This window comes from Sapajus apella, unplaced genomic scaffold (genome assembly GCF_009761245.1).
Source record: "Sapajus apella isolate SASKATOON/1434 unplaced genomic scaffold, GSC_monkey_1.0 scaffold1, whole genome shotgun sequence".
Taxonomy (NCBI): domain Eukaryota; kingdom Metazoa; phylum Chordata; class Mammalia; order Primates; family Cebidae; genus Sapajus; species Sapajus apella.
This window is the reverse complement of record NW_022436941.1, coordinates 72,879,603-72,897,450: the sequence shown is the minus strand read 5'-3', so window position 1 is coordinate 72,897,450 and position 17,848 is coordinate 72,879,603. Positions and strand designations below refer to the sequence as shown.

Sequence of the window (17,848 nt, the reverse complement as noted above, 5' to 3'; positions counted from 1 at the left end):
TAAGCAATGGGGGGCGCAGCAGCTTCCCTTGCTTACCTGCAACTGACTTCCTTCTGTGTGGCCCAGTTTCTAACAGGCCACAGCTGGGGACCCCTGTTAAAATACACACACACACACACACACACACACACACACACAGAATATTTTAAAGTAAAACATTTTAAAATAAAATTTCTATATAGTTAAATATGCTTACCTGAATATATACAGAATACTTTGTTCTACAATTTAGCAATTGTGTTCTCCTCTCAGATTAACTAACTACATAAGACAGCAGACTTGGCTTTGTAAATTGATTTAGTTTTCAAGTTTCGAAGCTGATTCTTGAAACTCTGACTTTAAAAATAATAGTATAGCCAGGCGCCGTGACTCATTCCTATAAGTCCCAGCACTCTGGGAGGCTGAGACTGGAGGATCACTTCAGCTCAGGAGTTCCAAACCAGCCCGGGCAACTGATATGGTTTGAATCTGTGTCCCTGTCCAGATTTCGTGTCAAATTATAATCCCCAGTGTTGGAAGTGAGGCCTGGTGGGAGGTGATTGGATCATGGAGGCAGTTTGGCATCACTCCCGTTGGTACTGTCTTTGGGATAGTGAGTTCTTGTGAGATCTGGTCTTTTAAAAGTGTGTGGCACCTCCCCACTCTCTCTTGTTCCTGCTCCTGCCATGTGAGATACCTCACTCCCCATTTGCCTTCCTCCATGGTTGTAAGTTCCCAGAGGACTCCCCAGAAGCCATGCCAGCATCATGCTTTCTGTACAGCCTGAAGAACCATGAGCCAATTAAATTTCTTTTATTTAGAAATTATCCCGTATCAGGTATTTCTTTATAGCAATGCAAGAGTGGACTCATACAGCAACAAGTGAGACCATGTCTCTACAAAAAACCAACAAATCAGTAAGGTGTGGTGGCACGTGCCTATGGTCTCAGCTACATTGGAGACTGAGGCAGAAGAATCACTTGAGCCCAGGAGGTTGAGGCTGCAGTGAACTGTGTTCATGCCACTGCACTCCAGTCTGGGTGATGGAATGGTACTCTGTCTTAAAAAAAAAAAAATTAAATTGAATTGAATTACTGTAGTATAAATAAATTGTTATTGTATGTCTGGGAATGGCTCAAATAAACCTATTTAAGCTGTTTTGCAGACTAAATCAGTGCCTGTGAAATTAGGAATAGTATATGTCAATACTGTTGGTATTAGCAATTTAGCAGAATAAAATATATTTTAATATTTTCTATAGAACTAGTGGTATTTAAAGAAAAGCAGATATAACAAGGAAAAGGTAAATGAAAATTATTTAAGCTCTAAAGGGGACCTTTAAGTATTATCAAAAAGTTCCAGGTAAATGACTCTGATTTTATGTTATGTTCAGATTTAAAATTGTATATTGTTATTTTTCTTCATAACACTACACATCCCTAGCCTAGTAATTTTGCTTTTTGTTTTGGCTCATGAGTGAAAGTCGGTTAGAGAAAGATGCTTTTGAAGTAACTGATCAAAAGTTGGAAGAAAGAAAAAGAAAAAAGTGGAAAAAAGAGATGTTCTTACAGGATACGCCTTTTGTTTTCATCACCACTATCTCCGCAATGCACAGTATCCATTGTAATGATCTCTGTAAATCTCTGGAATTAGGTGCTCAGTAAATTTCTGAAACCAAATAAATTGTGCATCAATGAGAGACTATCTGCTGACTAAGTGTAAACCATAAGAGGCAGAATTTTGGAAGCATCATATGTGTACATACCTCCCTCAATGGTGGATTATGTAGTAAAATATATAATACTATGTAATAAGTAATACAAGCGTAAATGGGGAGAGATTTTGGTCAAAACAAGTGGCATCATCAGTCAGAGACAAAGTGGTTGCTATACAGAGACTGACAGAAATTGTACCATAAAGATTATTCATTAAATTAAGCTTCTGTAACTCAGCATCTATCAATCTACTGACATGCATGCTTTTCTGAAATATTTGATATATTAAAGCAGATCGTTTTCTATGCAAATAATGTTTTCCTTTGAAATATCATTTAACAAAACAAAATTTCCTTATATAGGGTAAAAGCATATAATTATAAAGGTTGGAATTTATCATGTCTTTCCATTTTTTAAGATATATGAGGCAGCCAATTTGTGATTATATTTTGTGTCATTTCCTCCTATATGATCCCTTTTAACAGTGTGAAAATAATATAATGTATTTTGTAGCACAAAATAATAGCTTACTCTTGATTTAGGTGCACAATTCATATCGGTTCTTTTGGGAAATTTGTAAAAATGGAAAGAGTAAAAATAGCCTACTGAGTATAAAGTTAATTTGCATTTAGTGTGGAGGTTCTTTTTAAAATCATAAGAGATGTTTTAAAACCAAACAGAAGATCTATATAGCTAAGGAAAATCTTAAAATGCCTAGTTAAATTTTTCTGTCTAAGCAATCTTAATTTTTAAACTGAAGATAATCATGTTGCTAATATATCAACATTATTGTTTTTGTTAGATAATCATGGTACTTTAAACTCTGTCAAGCATTTCGTTAAACAATCTCTAGTACACAGAACATGTACTTTTAAACTCTGCCTCTAAAAGAAAAAATAAATAGATGATCATCCAGTTCTTCAAAGAGATGGCACACATAAAATTACCAGATTAAAGAATAGCTTCCTAATACTTTTAATATGATTAAGTTTTTCTTTACGAAGCAACTTTTCAAAATGATGAGATAATGATAGTCTAAATTGTGCCAACTGTAAAATCTCAAAGTTAAGCTTTCCCAGTGTAGCAAAAAAATACAAGGGAATAAAATTTCTTAATTTAGAATTATTTTCCATTAGTGGACTGTTCTTATACATAACTGAGCTTGGCTATGACTAACTTGTTATAGTAAAGAAAAGACAGAATTTAAGGGATGTACGCAGTCAGAACTTTCCCACATCTGGCAAACATTTTTAGATTTAGTAGTTTCCCAACAGGATAATGATTACAATTTGCTCATGTGTTTTCTAAAACAGAATTTGGAATTTAATTCTACCTTTGAACTTTATATACAATCTACTTTAAAAAGTGAATTCAAGGTTCTGAACTTAGGTAGGAAGTTATTTAATATGGGTGACGCCTAGCAGAATCTAGGACCTAGACTTTCTACATACCATATACAATAATGATCACATTTGGTATAAGCACTTTTGAGTTGAAGGTTAGGTCTCCAATAGTCAAACAAAGTACCATAACATATTTATATATTTTCTACTACTACTTCACACGTTTTTCTTTTCATCTCACTGTAAAGATGCCAGGTACTAGAGGAAGCTAGCTATTAGAGATATACTAACAATGCTGGGGTACATATGTGTGTGGGGGGTTGTATAATAGTCATTGCAAAGACAGGGAAGGTAACTGGAACAAGGAAACTTTTGCCATTACAGTCTTCCTTAGTCCTGTGAGAAAAATGTTGCTGAATAAGTTGATGACATGAAATTCTTACCAATTAGGACAACGGTGTCTGCCTACAAATTCATTTCTTTATTTTTCCAGCAAAATGAAGAAAATCCCTTATCAAAGTTCCAAAATTTGACCGTGACAAAATCTATTTCAGTAGTTTTATTTCTGCAATACACACACACACACACAGACACACATGTATGCATGCATGCACACAGAGTTTATTCTGAAATTCCAGATACTTAATGCAGTAATCACGAGACTGGACTTATCTATTTTTTGGTATTAGTCCATACTATGGCAAAAGCCTAATTACTGAAATAATTTAACTGTTAGACTTTAATGACTTTTCTAAATAATGTCTTTATGTTACTGTTTTAGCCACTATGTTATAGCTACTATGTGAATATGTCTACATATGTGAATAACTATAGATAAAAAAGCATATATATTGCATATATAATATATGTGTGTATATGTATGTGCATGTATTTATGTGTGTGGATATACAGACAGCACACTTTTGGCATCTTACTGGCCCTGACCAAAATTTAATATTTATTAAAAGACAATACAGAGTACTATTTTAATAATAATAGATTATGTTCTAATGTTTAAAATATAAACATTTTATAATGATTAAAAAATATAATGTAAATGTGAGACATAAAAAAAAATATTATTAAGCATGATTTTACAAGTTTGGATAAAAAAACTATGGCACTATACAGATTTGAAACTTAATCAACTGACAGAGTAAAATGCTTCAGTCATGCTACATTAACTGAAAATGTTTCCATACCAGAAAAAACTGAGTCCATTTGCTTTTTCCAAAGAGTATAAAGACTTAAAGGAGCCACAAGTTTCATTTTACATTTAGACTTTACAATGCAAACATGCATCATTCATTAGCAATTATTTACAGAATACCTACTATCACACATTAAAACGCTATTTACCTCAGTTCCCATTAAACAATACATCATGTCTGGCTTTCAGTAAAAAAAAATAAGGCATACTGAAACATGGGCAAAAAAGATAACCATCAGAACCAAATTACATATGACACAGATTTTGGAATAAACAGACAGGAAATTTAAAATAACCATGACTAATATGTTAACAGCTTTAAAGGAAAAAGTAGATGACATGCAAGAGGAGACAGATAACGTATGCAGAGTGACAAAAACTCTAACCAAAAAGCATTTTAATGCTAGATATCTGAAAATGAAGAATGCCTGAACATGCTAAGGATGGACATCCTAAGGAAAGAATCGGTGAACTTGACAATAGGGTCAATTGAAACTTCCCAAATTGAAATACGGAGAGAAAAAAAGAATCACATACACACACACACACACATACACACACACACACACACACACACACACACACACACACACACATGCATACCCCAGAATAGACCATCCAGGAATTCTGAGACAAAATCTGAAGGTGTGACTTCCATGTAATTGATATATCAGAAGGAGAAGGAAAAAGAGAAGAGAGTAGAAAAGGATTTGAAATAATAATGGCTAAGAATTTTTCGACATCAATGACAGATACCCAACTACAGATACAGGAAGTTCAGAAATACCAAATAGGTAAATACCAAAAAATCTTCAGGTATGCATATCACATTCAAACTTCAGAAAACAAAAGACAGAGAGAAAATCTTGAATGAATACAGAGAAAAATTATACCTTACTCATGGAGAAATAAGGATAGAAATTACAGCTACTTCTATTAGAAACCATGCAAATTCTGTACCCATTGAAATTATCTTTCAAAGATTAAAGAGAAAGAGAGTTTCTAAGACAAACCTAAAGTAAGAGATTTCATTATCGGCAGACCTGCACTGCAATAATTATGTTTTTAAAGCTCTTCAGAAAAAAGGAAAATGTCATAGGTCAGGAACCTAGGTCTATATAAAGAAAGGAAGGACATAAAAAAAGAATATCCAATGACCCAGATTTCATCATACACCTTGTAACCTTGTATCAAAATATTACACGTACCCCATAAATGCATACAACTATTATATACCTATACAAACTAAAAATTTTTAAAAGAATAAGGCTAAAATAAAATCTATTTTTCTTAATTGATATAAAAGATAACTATTTAAAATAATAATAGTAAAAACGTATTAGTTATTATAGTAAATGGATAAATAAAATGAAGGACAGCAATGTCATAAGGAACAAAAATTAAGAATTGGAAATACATTCTTTCAAATATGCCTGCATTGCACTGTTTACAATAGCAAAGACCTGGAACCAACCCAAATGCCCATCAATGATAGACTGGACAGGGAAAATGTGGCACATAGACACCATGGAATATTATGCAGCCATAAAAAATGATGAGTTCATGTCCTTTGTAGGGACATGGATGAACCTGGAAACCATCATTCTCAGCAAACTGACACAAGAGCAGAAAATCAAACACCGCATGTTCTCACTCATAGGCGGGCATTGAACAATGAGAACACATGGACACAGGGAGGGGAGCACTACACACTGGGGTCTGTTGGGGGGAAATAGGGGAGGGACAGCGGGGGATGGGGAGTTGGGGAGACATAGCATGGGGAGAAATGCCAGATATAAGTGATGGGAAGGAAGGCAGCAAATCACACTGCCACATGTGTACCTTGCATGTTCTTCACATGTACCCCAAAACCTAAACTGCAATAAAATAAATAAATAAATAAATAAATATGCCTGCATTATACATGAAGCAATATAGTGTTATTTGAAGGTAGATTAATTACAACTATATGTATATGCATACATTAAATATATTTTATACATGAAATTGTTATATTACAAACTCAAGAGCAACAACTAAAATGTTTTAAAAGAAATATAATTTATATGCTAAGAGAGGAGATAAAATAGAATCATAAAATTATCAGTTAAAACAAAAAAAGGCAGAAATGAGAAAAAGAAACAAAATACAATAAATAGAAAAGTTAGACACATGACAGATATTAATTCAATTATCTCAATGATCACTTTAAATATGAAAGTTTTAAATATACTAATTTAAAAAGCCCAAGATTATCAGAGTGATTAAAAATATAAGACCCAACTATATGTTGAATACCATAGATCCACATAATATAAAGACTCAGCTAGTTTAAAATTAAGGGATGGAAAAGATATACCAATCTAACACTAATCTAAAGAAAGCTGGGGTAGCTATGTTAATGTTAGACACAGTACACTTCAGATAAAGGAAAATTCTTATGGATAAGAATAACATTACATAATGATAAAAGCATCAATTCTCTAAGAAGAAAAAAAAAATCTTTAGTGTGTATGCACCTAACAACCAAGTATTTAAAAAAGTGAGTCAAAAACTTATAGGCCTGCAAAGAGAAATACACAAATCCACTACAGTATTATAGTTAGAAACACTGACACCCCTTTTCAGCAATTGATAAATCAATCTGAGTAGTCAGTAAGGATATACAGTTAGTTGACCTGAACAGCACTATCAATTAACTTAATCCAAATAACATTTATAGACTACTCCATCTAAAAACTGCAGAATATACATTCTAAAATGAAATATTTTTAAAATATTCAATTAGCTGAAAGAGAAAATGGAACCAAAACAAATGAAAAAAGCTAGAAAACAAACAGCAACATTATCAACCAAAACCTAGTTACATAAGGAATTACATCATATATAAGTGAAAGAAATAATGCAATTGAAAGATGAAAACTCTCAGACTGCATTTAAAAAATGACTAAACAACTATAAGCTGCCTAAAAGAAATTCTCTTTAAATATAAAGATGTAAGAAAGTTCAAAACAGAAGAATTACAAAAAGTTGTAACATGCAAACAATAAAGTAAATGCTGGGGCCAAGACAAAGAAGATTTCAGAATAAGTGTTCCTTTTTATAATGATAAAGGGGTTGACTCATCAAGAAGACATAATAATCCTTTTTTTAAGTTTTTTATGAGACGAAGTCTTGCTCTGTTGCCCAGGCTGGAGTGCAATGGCACAATCTTAGCTCATTGCGATCTCCACCTTCCAGGTTCAAGTCATTCTCCAGCCTCAGCCTCCCAGGTAGCTGGGACTACAAAAGCATGTACCACTATGCCCAGCTAATTTTTGTAGTTTTTAGTAGAGATGGGGTTTCACCATGTTGGCCAGGCTGGTCTTGAACTGCTGACCTCATGTGATTCGCCCATCTTGGCCTCCTAAAGTTCTGGGATTACAGGTGTGAGCCACTGCGCCTGGCTGATATAATAATTTTAAATGTGAATGCACTTAATTTTAAAAATTCAAACATAGTTTTTGCTCTATGGCAAAAACTGACAGAATAATACAAAAGAATAGTAGACAAATCTAGATATGCATTTGGGGTTGTCAACACTTGTTCCTTAGTAATTGATTGATTAACTATAAAGAAAAGGTATAATGTCAAACACTTGAACAACATTATCAACAAAAAGGATCTAATTGACAATACTAGAACACGAGGCTAAACAAGAGCAGATATACTTTTCAAGGATGCAAGATACATCCTATCTCTCACCATATACAAAAATCAAATCAAAATGTATTAAACACTTAAACCTAAGACCTCAAACCATGAAATTACTACAAGAAAACATTAATGAAAGTCTCTAAGACAGTGGTCTGGGCAAAAATTTATCAAGTAATACCCATGAGCTAGGCAACCAAAGCAAAAATGCACGAATGGGATCATATCAAGTTAAAAAGCTTCTGCACAGCAAAGGAAACAATCAACAACGTGAAGAGACAATCCACAGAATGGGAGAAAATATGTTCAAACTATACATCTGACAAAGAATTAATAACCAGAATACATAAAGAGCCCAAACAACTCTACAGGAAAAGAAATCTAATAATTGGATCCAAAAATATGCAAAATATTTGAATAGATATTTCTCAAAAGAAGATATACAAGGTCAGGCATGGTGGCTTGTGGCTCATGCCTGTAATTCCAGCACTTTGGGAGGCTGAGGCAGCCTCTTGATCTCATGAGGTCAAGAGATCGAGACCATCCTGGCCAACATGGTGAAACCCCGACTCTACTAAAAATACAAAAATTAGTTGGGCATGGTGGCACATGCCTGTAGTCCCAGTTACTTGGAGGCTGAGGCCGGAGAATTGCTTGAACCCAGGAGGCAGAGGTTGCAGTGAGCCCAGATGGCGCCACTGCACTCCAGCCTGATGACAGAGTGAGACTCTGTCTAAAAAAAAAAAAAAAGATACGCAAATGGCAAACAGTCATACAAAAAGGTGTTTAATATCTGATCATCAAGGAAATGCAAATTGAAACTACAATGAGGTATCATCTCACCCCAGTTAAAATGGCTTATATCCAAAAGACAGACAATAACAAATGCTGGCAAAGATGTGGAGAAAAGGGAATCCTCATACACTGTTGATGGGAATGCAAATTAATACAATCATATGATCCAGCAATCCCTCTGCTAGGTATATACTCTAAAGAAAGGAAATCATGTTATCAGAGAGATATCTGCACTCCCATGTTTATTGCAGTACCATCCACAATAGCCAGTTTGGAAGCAACATAAGTGTCCATCAACAGAAGAATAAAGAAAGAAAATCTGGTACATATACATAATGGAGTACTGTTCAGTGATAAGAAAGAATGAGATCCTGTCATTTGCAACAACATGGATGGAACTCAAGATCATTATGTTAAGTGAAATAAGCCAGGTACTGAGAGACATGTTTTCTCTCTTTGCATGTTTTCACTTATTTGTGGGAGCTAAAAATGAAAACAGTTGAACTTATGGACATAGAGAGTAGAATGATGGTTGCCAGAGGCTGGGAAGGTAGTTGGGGAGGGTCGGGGAATGATGGTAGGAAGTAGGGATGGTTAATGGGCACCAAAAAAATAGAATGAACAAAACCTACTATCTGATAGCATAGTGGCTATAATCAATAATAATTTAATTGTGCATTTAAAAATAACTAAAATAATATAATTGGATTGTTCGTAATACAAAGGATAAATGCTTGACGGGCTGGATACCGTATTCTCCATGATGTGATTACTACAAATTGCATGCCTGATATTAAAACATCTCATATACACCATAAATATATATACCTACTACGTAAGCACAAAAATTAAAAATAAGAATGTGAGACACAAGGTAGAGCATATGATAGACCATGAGGCACATTTTGATATTAGGAAGATTAAAATCAGATATGTTATCTAATCATAATCCAAGAAGAAATCACACACAAAAATTTTTAACTGAATGAAAATAAAAATACAGTATAAAAAAATGTGTGAAATGCTGCTAATGGAGGGCCTACAAATAAATTTATAGCTATAGTGCTAATTTTATGAAAGAAGAGAAGTCCAAAATCAATGATTCAAACTTCTGTCTTAAAAAGGTTTTAAATAAAGGACAAATTAAACCCAAAGTAATTACTAGGAAGGAAATTATAGGGAGTAGACAATGAAACAGTGTGGTGGCTTGGGCTTGTAATCCCAGCACTTTGAGAGGCTGACGTGGAAGGACTGCTTGAGCTTAGGCGTTGGAGACCAATCTGGGCAAAATGGTGAAACTCTGTATCTACCAATATATGCAAAATACAAGAATACAAAATTTAGCCAGGTGTGGTGGCATGAGGATATAGTGAGCTGAGATTGTGCCACTGCACTCCAGCCAGGGTGACAGAGCAAGACCCTGTCTCAAAAACAAAAAGAGGAGGGAGGAAGAAGGAAGGGCGGAAGGAAGGAAGGAAGGAAAGAAGGAAGGAAGGAAGGAAGGAAGGAAGGAAGGAAGGAAGGAAGGAAGGAAGCAAGCAAACAATACAGAATATCAATGAAACCAAAAGGTTTTTGTTTTGTTTTGTTTTGTTTTTGAGACGGAGTTTTGCTGTTGTTGCCCAGGCTGGAGTGCAATGGTGAGATCTTGGCTACCACATCCTCCGCCTCCTGGGTTCAAGAGATTCTCCTGCCTCAGCCTCCCAAGTAGCTAGGATTACAGGCATGTGCCACCATGTCTGACTAATTTTGTATTTTTAGTAGAGACAGGGTTTCTCCATGTTGGTCAGGCTGGTCTTGAACTCCCAACCTCAGGTGATCTGCCCACTTCGACCTCCCAAAGTGCAGGGATTATAGGCGTGAGCCACCATGCCTGGCCACCAAAAGATATTTTAAAAGTAAATAAATAAATAAAATCAGTAAACCTACAGCTAGGCTGATCAAGAAAACGGGGAGAAAACACACATTATATATATCAAGAATAAATGAGGGAATATAATAATTTACAGGCATTAAAAACAATAAGAGCACATGACAAATGTTAATAAATTTGACAATTCATCTGAAATTGAATAATACCTGAAAGACATACTTACAAAGAAAAACTCAAAAGATTTTAAAAATGTTATCCTATATCTAATAAGGAAATTAAAATTTTAATTAGAAATCTTCCCACATTAAAAATTCTAGGCTCCAATGACTTCATTGATGAATTCTAACAAATAAGAAAAAATTAAAGAAAAAATAACATTAAATATACAAACTCTTCCAAAAAATTGAAAACTTAACCCATTTTATTTCTCTCTCTCTCTCTCTCTCTCTCTCTCTCTCTCATTTTTACATTTACTTTAAGTTCAAGGGTACAAGTGCTGGTTTGTTACACAGGTAAATTTGTATCATGAGGGGGTCTGCTGTATAGGTTATTTCCCTGACTAATATATCAGGTATTAAGCCTTGTAACCATTAGTTGTTTTTCTTGAATCTCTCCGTCTTCCCATCCTCAAACCTCCAAAGGCCCCTGTGGCTATTGTTCCCCTCTACATGTCCATGTGTTCTCATAATTTAGCTCCCATCCCATGGATGATCTCCGTGTCTATCCATGTCCCTGCAAAGGACATAATCTCATTCTTTTTTACAGCTGCATAGTATTCTATGGTGTACATGTACCACATTTTCTTTATCCAGTCTGTTATTGATGGGCATTTAGGTTAATTTCATGTCTTTGCTATTGTGAATAGTGCTGTATATGAACATAAAAGTGCATTTGTCTTTGTAATGGAATAATTTACATTCCTTTGGGTATATACCTAGTAATGGGATTGCTGGGTCAAATGGTATTTCTGTCTTTAGATTTTTGAGGAATCGCCACACTGTCTTCTACAATGGTTTAACTAATTTACACCCTTACCAACAGTGTATAAGCATTCCTTTTTCTCCACAGTCTTGCCAGCATCTGTTATTTTTGACATTTTAACAAGTCATTCTGACTAGTTGAGATGTATCTCATTGTGGTTTTGATTTGCATTCTCTAATCATCAGTGATGATAAGCTTTTTTTTCATAGGATTTTTGGCTGCATGTATATCTTGTTTGAAGTGTCTGTTCATGTCCTTCGCCCACTTTTTAATGTTTTTATTTTTCTTGTAAATTTGTTTAAGTTCCTTACATATACTGGATATTAGACCTTTGTCATATATATAGCCTGCAAAATTTTTCTCCCATTCTGTACATTGCCTGTTTGCTCTGCTGGTAGTTTCTTTGCTGTACAGAGTTCTTTGGTTTAATTAGATCCCATTTGTCAATTTTTGGTTTTGTTGCAATTGCTTTTGGCATCTTCATGAAATTTTTGCACGTCTGTGTCCTGAATTGTATTGCCTAGGTTGTCTTTCAGAGTTTTTATAGTTTTGGGTTTTACATTTAAGTCTTCAATCCATCTTGAGTTAATTTTTGTATATGGTGTACAGAAGGGGTCCAGTTTCAATCTTCTACATATATGGCTAGTCAGTTTTCCCAGCAGCATTTATTGAATAGGGAATCCTTTCCTCATTGCTTGTTTTCATCAGGTTTGTTGAAATCCAAAAGTTGTACATGTGCAGCCTTATTTCTGAGTTCTCTATTCTGTTCCATTGGTCTATGTGTCTGTTCTTGTACCAGTACCATGCTGTTTTGGTTACTGTATCCCTGCAGTATAGTTTGAAGCCAAATAGCATGATGCCTTTGGCTTTGTTCTTTTCACTTAGGATTGCCTTGGCTCTTTATTCAGGCTCCTTTTTGGTTCCATATAAATTTTAAAACAGTTTTTTCTAGTTCTGTGAAGAATATCAATGGTAGCTTAATGAGAATAGCATTGAATCTGTAAATTGCTTTGGGCAGTATGGCCATTTTCATGTTATTGATTCATCCTATCCATGAGCATGAAATGTTTTTCATTTGTCTGTGTCATCTCTGATTTCTTTGAGCAGTGGTTTGTAGTTTTTTGTTTGTTTGTTTGTTTTTGGAGAGATCTTTCACCTCCCTAGTTAGCTGTATTCCTGGGTATTTTATTTATTTTGTGGCAATTGTAAATGAACGTTCATTCCTGATTTGGCTCTTGGCTTAACTGTTGTTAGTCTATAGGAATACTAGTGATTTTTACACATTGATTTTGTATCCTCAGAGTTTGCTGAAGTTGTTTATTAGCTTAAGAAACTTTTGGGCTGAGATAATGGGGTTTTCTAGATATAGGATCATGTCATCTGCAAAGAGGAATAGTTTGACTTCCTCTCTTCCTATTCAAATGCCCTTTATTTCTTTCTCTTGCCCAATCGCCCTGGCAAGAACTTCCAACACTATGATGAACAGAAGTGGTGAGAGGGGGCACCTTTGTCTTATGCCAGTTTTCATGGGGAATGCTTCTAGCTTTAGCCCATTCAATATAATGTTGGCTGTGACTTAAACTATTGTATAAGACAAACTTTATTCTGATACCAAAACTAGACAAAGAAAACTACAAACCAACTAACTTTTTAAAGCAAATTGTGCTGAAGTTATTGGATATTCACATGGAAAAAAGATGAACCTCAACCTGTATCTCCTACTATAAAAAAAAATAACTTGAAATGGATCATAGATATAAATATAAAGGCTGAAATATAAATCTTCTATAGGAAAATATCTTCACAATCTTGAAATATGCAAAGCTTTCTTAGGACACGAAAAGCACAAACCACAGAAGAAAAATTTTAAGTTAGACTTCATCAAAATTTTAAATTTCTGCTTTTCATAAGGAAACACAATTTAAAAAGTAAACAGGAAGCAATAGATGAGGAGAGACTAAGTCATATATACATATATAAAAACTATATATGTTTTATGTTATATATTATGAATAAATATGTCCTATGTCTTTATATTTATGTATACTATATATATATATACACACACACACACACACATAAATGTATATGTATATATACACAGAAATATAATAAAGACTTTTATCCATAATATAACTCAACAAGAAGAAAACAACCCATTATTTTAAAGTGGGAAAAGGATTTGGACAGTGCAAAGAAGATATTTGAATGATATATATGAAGCACATGAAAAGATGCTCACCATCACTAACATCATTAAACTAACACTATGCTACCAACACTATCACCCAAGAGAAATGAAAGCATATGTCAGTACAAATAGTTGTGAACAGATGTGCACAGCAGTTCTATTCATAATAGCACAAAACTGAAAACAACCCAAAAAGTGATATGTGATATGGAATACTATTCAGAAAAAAAAGGGAACTGCTGATACACACAACAACATGATGACTGTCCAAAAACCTTATGCTCAGGGAAAGAACCTAGACACAAAAGAGTACCCACTGAGTAATTCCACTTAAATGAAAATATAGAAAAGCAAGTCTAATATATAATGATGGAAAGGAGACCCACGGTTGTCTGGGGACAGCAGCAGGGAATGAGGGCAGAAATTAACTGTAAGGGGGACTTTTTCAGGTAATGGAAATGTTCATAGCTTAATTGTGGTGGTGGGACATGGTTATACACCTTTGCCAAAACTCATTGAACCATAAACAGAATGGGTGCATTTTTAATGTATGTAAATTATATCTAAATGATGTTTTAAAATGTACTTATGGGAAAGCAAACTACTCTAGAAAATAAAATATTTCCTAATTCATTTTATAAAACTAACATTAAAACTCATCTCCTAAGCAATCTACAGAGAGAATTCCTATGGTTAAGACAAAATACTGATTATTTACTTTCTAAAGCAAGGCCAATACATTCCTCTTCTGGGTTCAGGTATGCTACCACCTCAGCCTCTCGAGTAGCTGGGACTACAGGTGCATGCCACCACACCTGGCTAATTTTTGTATTTTTTGTAGAAACAGGGTTTGGCCATGTTGTCCAGGCCGGTCTCCAATACCTGGGCTCAAGCAATCCTCCACCTTGGTCTCTCAAAGTGCTGGGATTACAGGCATGAGCCACAGCACCTGGCTACAAACTGTAATACTTTAAAAAATTCTCTCAGTATTAAAGTTCACTAGTCATGATTAATAAATGAGTTAAGCCACATGTAAACAATGTATTATCTTAGAACTCATTTTGTGGAAAAAAATCAGACATATACAATAGTAGAAACAGTGGCATAATGAACTGCCATAAACACATTATCAAGACAACAAAATTCAAGATGTTGCTATCTTGTTTTCTCTTTATTTTTTTCCTTTCTTTTAAAAGAAAATCCTGGACATGGTTACTTCAGTCTCACATACTTCAATATGCATTCATAACCAAAAAACGAGTATTTTTAAGATCTCTTGTTAAGATTATTTGTTTTTGTACAGTTTAGATACACTAGATAGCTTTCTCAATATACTACATGCCTGGCTGAATTCTGGCTACCCTTCTTTGATATCACAGACTTTTCAACTTATAAAATCCATGGCAACTACATAATTAATTTTTAAAATCTTTCAAAGAGCATTCTTTCCTCTAAGGTTTCATTAGGTGCTTTTGGCTTACAGCCTATATTAAACCTAGACATGCCATTTAAATATAGTATAAACCTCAACTTTTCATTTGACAAAGAAACTAATTTCTTATTTTCACAAAAGAATGGAGAGAAATATAAGTTGTCACTAAGGCTTAGCCAAAGAAAATATTATCTCACAGCTATTTAAAATAGATATTATATCCCTACACAAGTATACACTGGGTACAAAACCATATTCTAAACAATTTAAAGAAAGGGAGAAAATATTCACACAACCTAGTATGGGCTCCTCTCAGTAATTTATGGTCAAATATTCTTCACTGTAATGAATCTGCCAATATCTTCACATCCCTTAACATCCACTCTCCTAAAGGATACAAGTCACAAAAAATCAGTATACTTCATCTGAAAACATATTTTATATATTTACTATGGCTACTGCTTTGGTTCAGGAAGAAGAGAGATCACAGTAGTTTAATGATGAATTGTGCCAGAGTTGACCTGCTAAGTTCCTGAAGGCTAAACCCTAAGATCTTAAAAGTAAGTAAATGGATCTTCATCTATGAAAGAAATTTTCCCTAACTGACCAAATAATAATTTGACATATTGAAAAAAACAGTATGTAGGTAGTTTGGATGGTTGTCTCCTCTAAATCTCTTAAATCTTAAAGATAAATCCTCACCTCAGCTATTTAAGCACGTACATACAAGAATGGAACATGAACTGTGTGTATTGACATTGACTAACTTGTGACTGCATGAGATAATAGTGCTTTCCATATACACAGTATTCACTCACTGTATGTTACTTTTCCTAACCTTCCAATTTAACTGAATCTAACAGAACCTATTAAATTCAGTTTGATTGCATAAGATTATGACAGTCATTAATTAGCCAGATTTTTAAGTGAATTAAAGATAAACTACTTGGTTAAGAGGGCTTTTTCCTTTTATTCACCTGCTGTTTATTACAATGGAAAGTAGAATACCAATATTTTTAAAACTTCATTAAGAGTGTAATACTGACCTTTCCTGTTTCTGAATCAGGCCAGGTTTGAAACTTGCTGTTCATTTAAATTTACACCAAAATCTATATCAGTTTGGGAAAATTTGATTGCAATTTTAAAATAATGCAGCCGACGGATCCAATTTTACTCTCCACTTCAACAACAACAAAAAAGCTGAACAACAGATTTACCTCAGGAATTATTTCTGAGGCAAGTATATAATAAAGATTCATTTTTATTTGTTCTTTTTCCCCCATCTATGTCGCCACCAAAAAAGCAGATTATAAAACTTAAATTATACAAATGTCAGAAGCTCTTGCAAGTAAGCTTCTTGGTTTAGCTAAAAATGCTTGACTAGCCTTTTAAAGTTTTCTTTCATTTTTTTGGTAGCAGACATAATTAATCATTTGCTAAATGTTAACAGTTTCTGTTTTAGAAGAAAAGAGCTTTGCTGCTAAAAAAATTCCTGTTAGTAAATTGGAAGCTCTTTTGCTTAGTTTTTACCTTTATGAGAGCATCAGAATCCGTTTAGAAATTAACCAATTGAGGCAAGTCATCTCTCATCTTAGGAACATAAACGTTGAAATTTTTTTAAAAAGTGTTATCAAGCTTCTCTCCCTCCACATGAGCAGGCTTTCATATTACTATTGACTGTTGTTTAAAATTTAAAAAGGGTATTCATTGCCATGGGTGGGGGGCAGGGTGCATAAGATAGTTTTTCCTTTGGCACAGGTTCACTTAAAACAAATATTAAAAACTTCAGGTCCTCCTAGAAAGAAAGGAGGATGGTATCGTGTACTTCTTACAGTTTTTTTTTTTCAATGACATACAAATGCACCTGAAAATACAAGTTACATAACAATGTCTGCACAAACTTTATGCCTAGAAAAGGGATGCTGACAGCTGTATGAAGAGTGAAAACTAAAAGTACATTTTATGGTAGTTGTGTCAATGATTTTAAAATATATATGTATTGTCACTTGAGGAAAAGAAAGATCATTTAAACAACTGGACTTTATCAGAAAACAGGTATTGAGGAGACCGAAAAAAACTTAAATGTTGTCCATTCACCACTGAGGATACTACTCATTGAATAACAAAGATTATCTAACAAGTCTCCAGTTCTTAAGATGACCTATAGCAATACCAAAAATAATAACATCCTCTACTGGAATCAGACAAAAACGCAGTAAAACAAGGTTGAGCACAGCCTTTCCACACAGTAGTTACAAGTTGCTCAAGAGTGGAGTTCTAAAATTTATTTTGATTTTCTTAAACTCACTCACTTGTGACCAATCTCGTGTGCAATGGTAAAAGCTGAACCCAGGCCAATGTCTTCATTAATGCTGCAGCTCCTTTCAGGCTCACACATTCCAGCCACAGAGGCCAAGCCTGAATAAACAGAAAGAGACATAAAGGGTCAAGCCAAGGTGTTTCAGTCTTTAAAAGCCCATACTTATAAATGCCTGGATTCTTTTTAATAACCTCCATGCACAGAAGGAGCTGTTGGCAAAAGGTTAACTTTCTAGTCATTTGCAAAATCACTGGGGGGAATTTCACTTTGCCGGCTAGACATTAATATTTTTTGAACTGCAGTCAGTGCTGGAAAA

The 17,848-nt window shown here is 34.2% G+C and overlaps 1 protein-coding gene across 4 annotated transcripts in view; it reads right to left on the bottom strand.

The window, feature by feature from the left end:
- The window catches only part of ADAMTS6 (ADAM metallopeptidase with thrombospondin type 1 motif 6), a 331,044-nt gene that overhangs the window by 150,334 nt on the left and 162,862 nt on the right, over positions 1-17,848 (bottom strand). For all 4 annotated transcript variants that reach the window (XR_004269519.1, XM_032279614.1, XM_032279622.1 and 1 more), the window contains exon 9: positions 17,525-17,630. Coding sequence is in view for 3 of the 4 variants with exons in the window: in XM_032279614.1 (XP_032135505.1) it covers positions 17,525-17,630 (106 nt within the window). In the remaining variant the exon portion in view is untranslated. The remainder of the gene's footprint in view (positions 1-17,524; positions 17,631-17,848) is intronic.